The 5,885-nt window shown below is 59.7% G+C and overlaps 1 protein-coding gene across 1 annotated transcript in view; it reads right to left on the reverse strand.

The window, feature by feature from the left end:
• Positions 1-1,405, reverse strand: part of SLC9A3R2 (solute carrier family 9, subfamily A (NHE3, cation proton antiporter 3), member 3 regulator 2) — a gene marked incomplete at its 5' end in the record, with an annotated part of 30,364 nt that extends 28,959 nt beyond the window's left edge. Inside the window, one exon of the mRNA XM_010147657.1 lies at positions 1,148-1,405. Coding sequence (XP_010145959.1) covers positions 1,148-1,405 — 258 coding nt within the window. The remainder of the gene's footprint in view (positions 1-1,147) is intronic.
• Between the last annotated feature and the right edge of the window lie 4,480 nt (positions 1,406-5,885).

Below are 5,885 nucleotides of genomic sequence, written 5' to 3' on the forward strand. Positions count from 1 at the left end.
AACAAAAAAAAAAAGCCCCACCCCTCCCCCCGACAGCCCCAGGGAAGGGGGTTCCTCCCCTGCAAGATGCCAAACAGCTCTGGAGGGGAGGCCAGAAGGAGAGACGCGCCCCCCATTGCTGGAGGTGCATGTGCCTCATACCAGCATCACCTCTTCTCTGCACAGGGGAACTCCAGCTGTTATTCTGGACAGGGCTCCTGAGGACACTAAGCTTTCCTGACATCTCCAGCCGTGCCCACCGCAGCCCCTGCCACCTCCCCAGGGAGGAGGAAGAGGAGGAGGAGGATTGCACCCACAGCAGCTCCGCAGTGGAGGGGGCGGTTGAGCACCAGCACTCCCTGCCCAGCAGCACACACCAGCATGCACAGGGGGCCACAGGGTGGGGACAGGGAAGGGGACAGATGGCTGCAGAGCAGTGACAGCCACCAGCTTGGCCACATGACTCCCGCATCGCTCCTGCCACGTTCACACCCCAGGCAAGGGCAGCGCTGGGACAGAACCCCGCTATCTGCCAAGTGCAAGGCTGTGCCGTCTCCGCCAGCACAGCCCCAACAGCAAGGCAGCCATGGAAATTGGATGTTTTCCACCCCAAATTCTTTCCTTTTTGGAAAGGAGTTTACCAATAAAAGGCACTTACTGCCGAATCACAGTCCAGACCCAGGCCACTTGAAAAAGAGCTAATTTCCTTCCTATTTGAGCAAAAAGCTGAGAACACACTCGCCCCAGATGTTCCCTCCCTCCTGTAAATAATGGGGCAGAGAGAAGCTCATTCATGAGCTCCAGCTTTGCTGTGTCCCTGGCCCGTGCAGTCTGTCCCCACGAGCAGGCGAGACCCGGGCTGGGACAGTGGGCTCACTCACCCCCAGGGCTGATGACCCCCCCCAGCAGCTCCCAGGGGTGCAGGAGGGGAGCAGCACAGCCTCCAGCAGCTGATGCCGCTCGAATCAAACACAAAACAAACCCAAGGAGCAGCTGACCTGCTGCTTTGGGGCACAGTGGAGTCCCCAAAGCCAACAGCCACGTAGAGAAGGCTTTTCTCTGATGGGAAGCAAGCCGTGCATGCAGAGGGAGGTGCTCCCAGGGTGGCTGCACCCACCCCCCAGCTCTGCACCCAGCGGTCCCGTGTGCTGCCCAGCTCTGCCCTCACCTTCCTGCTGCCGTGCGAGGAGAAGCTGTGCGAGTGTCGCTGGAGGCTGCCCCCGCTCAGATCCAGCTGCGGCTTCCAGACCTCCCCGTTGTCGCGGCCCACCGACTTGGTGGGCGAGATGCTGGAGTTGAGCAGGATCCCGCTGTGCACCATGTCCTCCGTGCACGTCAGGCGCAGGCTGCACAGGTACTCGTCCGTCTCCTTGTCCACCACGAGCAAGCGCGTCTCCGTCTCCACAGCTTTGATGCGCTGCACGACCTGGAGAGGAGAAGAACAACTGAGCACAAACCCAGGGACCTCCCAGCCATGGCAGGAGCTCGATCCAAGCATCATCAACACCACTCTCCTGCAGCTTCAGTCTCGCTGCAGGGTGCAAGTTTGCTGTCACTTCCAGCCATCGGTGATGGAGAGGGGCAGAGCGCAGCTTTGGGGGACCCCTAGGATGGAGTGCCTCTTGCCTGCAGCCCCAGGGGATGATGGGGATGGCCCCTTCCACCCCATGCCAGCTCTGCCCGGGGCAGCCGCACAGACCACCCGCTCTGCTCAGACAGGAGCTTTCACAGAGGCTGCGTCATTGCCCCCCCACCCATGAGAAACCCTGCTGCCTGGCTTTGTCCCTTAGAAGGGCAACGTCATCTATCCCACCAAGCAAACAGTCCTGCACACCCTCATCTTGATCTGGGAGGGGTGTGGGGGGGGTGTGTGTCTTTCTTCCCCCACACCCAGGGCAGGGGTGCACAAGGAGGCACCAAGCACCCAGGCATGCATCTGGTGGCCAGGCTGCCTCTGCTGGGTGCTCCCCACCCCACCGGTGTCCCAGCTGCCCCCCACCTTGGGTGGGTTTAGGAAAGAAACAACCCGACCTGCGCGTTCACCCCCCATCCGTGCCAGGGGCCAGCAGAGATAAGGGAAGCCAGTGCTGGGAGCAGGAGATGGGCCCATCCCTGCCGGGATCCAGCTCCAGGCAGCGCTGAATGGGGACCATTGTCCTGCCGCCGCCCTGCTCCTTCGTGGGAATCGGTGACTGGCAGAGGCTCTGAAAGGAGGTCGTGGTGGGGAGAGCCGGGAGGAGTCACAGCCAGGCAGGGGGGTAAATCACACCAGGATGGGCTGAGATGGAAATCCAGGACATGCACAGGAGCAGGGTAAAGGGAAAAGCACCTCCAGCCTCCCAGCCAGCAGCCGCAGAGGGCTGGCTCTGCTGGACCACCTCCCCCCTGCACAGACCTTCAGCCCGAGGAGGAGGAGGCAGGGATGGCTCAGCAGCCAGCGTGGGGTGGCCCTGAAGACCATGAACCCATGACCCCCTCAAGCATGCTGGGAAACCCCCAGAGCAGCACTGGGCTCCCGCTCTGATCTAGGTCACACCGGCCAGACACACTGCAAGCGCCAAGGTTGTGACAAACGAGCCTAATGCGCAATTAGCCAGCATTTATTTACTCCCCTGCAAGCTCCAGTCAAGGTCAACACAGCCGGTATCTGCAAGTGTATTAAAAAAAAACCAAACACTCCAACCAACAAGAAATTTATAGACTGCAGACAAGGCTGCTTGTCCTGAACCAACTGATCTGCTGCAGGCTGCAGCCTCCATCCCCACGCACCGCAGCAGCGTGCCTGGGGCTCCCACCCGTAACTGGCCTGAAGGGTGTTAATCCATCAAGACCCAGAAAATCCATCTGCTCCCTTTCAGATCTATTTACATGCGACATCAGACGGCGCTGCCCCTCCCGATCCCGGCTGGGCAGTGCCTGCGCGAGGGCAGCTCTGCCAGAGGGGACGGGGGAGCTGGCAGCCAACATGCGGAGGCAGGAGATGCAGATGGGGAGCACGCAGGAGAAACACAATCCTAGAACCATTTAGGATGGAAAAGGCCTTTAAGATCATCAAGCCCAACATGCTGGGTCTCGCAGTTCAGGTGCTCCAGGCTTTAGGGCAGCACAGTTAGTCACTGGCAGGGAGCAGGGTCCCACAGACCACAACAAAACGCAGAGGGACTGCAGAAGGACCCCAACCCACTGCAGGGCTGCACGGCGCTGGCAGGGCAGGATGGGCAAGCTGCCCCCTCCCAAGCCGATGGGGAATGGTGCTGGGGGTCAGCCCACCAGCGAGCTCCTTGATGCAATGGAGCAAGCGTCCCCCCCAGCCTGCCAGTGCCGGGGGCTGAGCCAGGCAGGGATGGGGAGTGGGCACACAGCAGCCCCTCGCTCCCTCCCCATTAGCAGGGATGAGCAGAAGCAGCTTTCTGGAACAAACTGCCCAGGCAGCAAGTGGCTCTGGGGACAGAGCAGCGAGGTGCAAGGCAAAGCAGCAGCAGGCACACGGCGAGGTCCTGCCCTGCACAGGCAGAGCCTGGCATCCCTACCCGTTTCCGAGCCATGGTCACAGCCTCGAGCCCGCAGCTTTTCTAGAGACGACACAGCCTCCCCTGAGCATCTGGGACCTCGGGACCTTCTCAGCACTCATCCCAGCCTCGTGATTTCCGCAGCTCCACCCAAACAGGCTTCCACCTTGGCTATAACAGCGCCAGCCCCACAGAGCCTGACCCCTTCCACGCTTGCCAAACACCAGCTGCCCAAGGAGATTCATGGTGCCACTGGGACTGATGCTCAGTTCACCCGTCCTGCTCCAAAGAGACGCCCGTGCACCACGCTGCCAGCCTTGGCAAGGACGGGGAAAGTTCCCTGCCGTGCTTTGTAACAGCGCATCTGATCACCTTTGTGTGCGCCACACTAGTGCGGAGACACCCAACAAGGAAAAACACCTCCAAGGAGACCATCACCCCATCACGGACCCCAGAAACACCGTTTTTTCGTGTTGTAGAGTAGACCCAAGGCAGGCAGAGGCTGGCCAGCTGGAGCTCAGCCTCCACAGCTGTGGGGCTCAGGATAAGCCACCCACCAGCTGATCCCAGGAGAGGCAGCACCCAGCTGCTACACCCCATGCGCTCCGGGCACGCGCCCGCTGCTCTGCCCTGCGCACCCACTGCCCGCCCAGGCGAGGAACCAGGATGCAGTTTTGCATCCGAGACATGAAACGCCCTGAGAACACGTTCTGCCTTCTCTTCTTGGGTAAGGCCAGGAAAAAACAGAGCACAAAGACACAAATGCCACCAGCTTCAGCTCAAAACACAGTTACACCCAAACAGCAAGGCCTTGTTTGCTGCGGGCTCCGTCCCACCGCAGCTTCAGATGCGCACGGGGAAGCGTTGCTTGTTCAAGGCTGGGGACCTCAGCAGCGCCAGGAGGAGGAGAAGCCACAGCGAACCGGCTTCTCTAACCCATGGGTAGCGGCCAGCGTCTGACCCACCACAGCATCGCCCTTCCCACAGCCTATCCGTGCTCTTTTTGGGAAGGGGAAGAGGTTCTAGCTGTGTTGAGGCAGGAGGAAGGGTGATCCTAGAGCGTGTCCCAGGGCAGGGCAGGTCCTGCTCACACCACTCACACACACTAAAGCCATCACAGCGGGAATGCAGCACAGCTGTGAGCTCCACAACACCCCAGATGGGACACCCTGACCTACTCAGAGCTCTGCAGCAAGGAGTGAGTGCCAGGGCTGAATCCTGCCTCTACTAGCAGAAAATGGAAGACAGGAAAATTTCTCCCATTTCATTCGACCCCCTGCAAAGCCCCCACACATTTCAAAGACACAGTTGGCTGCCTCAGCTCCGCTATCACCCATCCCCAGCATCCCAGTTTCAGCGGGGAGTTCTGATGGCTTCCAATATGATGCAGCTCCTTGCGGGAACGCAGCCCTCCTTTCTGCCCAGCCAGATCAAAGACATGGATCCTCCTTCAAGAGTTTTGAAGTCACATTCAAGACAAACATTAACTTTTACTCCACTGGCTGAGATCATCAAAACAGGCTCAATCAGCCATGAACACCCTCCCAGGCCCCAGAGAGGAACCCACCGGGTTTCGCTGGAGCTGTCTGAAAGGCTCTGCCCCACCTTGAGCACGGAGACATCCACGCCTGGAGGTGAAGCCCGGGAGCCCCCGCACCCCAAAACACCGCTGGGACCACGAGCTACAGGAGGTACAGCCCTGCTCTGCCCCGATAAAGCGCTGACAGCAGGGGCCAGGCATGTGTTTTAAGTTACTAAAGCACTAAACCCCCCAGAGCCCCACCAGCCTTTGGGCAAACGGGCACGCTCGACTCCGTGTCCCTGCCAGGCTCTGCATCTCCAGCGGGGCAGGAGCAGCTTGAATCTCATGGCTTGGTTTGTTGTTTTGTTTTTTTTTTTTTTGGTCTAAGTGTTTAACAAACACAAGTTTCAGTTTTATAAGCAGAAAACGACACGGCCTGAGGCTGCTCCTGCTACAGAGCTGAGAAACAGCTCACTGGGACACCCCCCAGTCACAGCCACAGTCTAACAAGAGCCATCATTCCCCTCCAAGCCCAACCTCACTTAAGCCAGCCGAACTGCTGAACATCTGCACAGCTTTATCGGTGGCTTTTAAGGCGTCCCGGCTGCAGGAGCAGCTCGCCCAACGCAGCCAAGAAAACACACAGTGGAGACGGAAATCAAGCCCGGGTCTCCCCATTCCTTTCCACCACAGATTGCATAACGCAGCAGCGCCCTGCCCGTGCCGAAACACCTTCGCCTTCCCCACCTTGACACGATTACAACATCCCTTCCCAGCTGCGAGACGGACCGCACCGCGCGACCGTTCTCACGGCAACTCGGTGTCCCGGGCATCCCAAGTCCCTCCAGCAGCCCAGGCCTAGGATGCTGGGGGGG

Source organism: Eurypyga helias, unplaced genomic scaffold, assembly GCF_000690775.1.
Source record: "Eurypyga helias isolate BGI_N326 unplaced genomic scaffold, ASM69077v1 scaffold12942, whole genome shotgun sequence".
NCBI lineage: Eukaryota > Metazoa > Chordata > Aves > Eurypygiformes > Eurypygidae > Eurypyga > Eurypyga helias.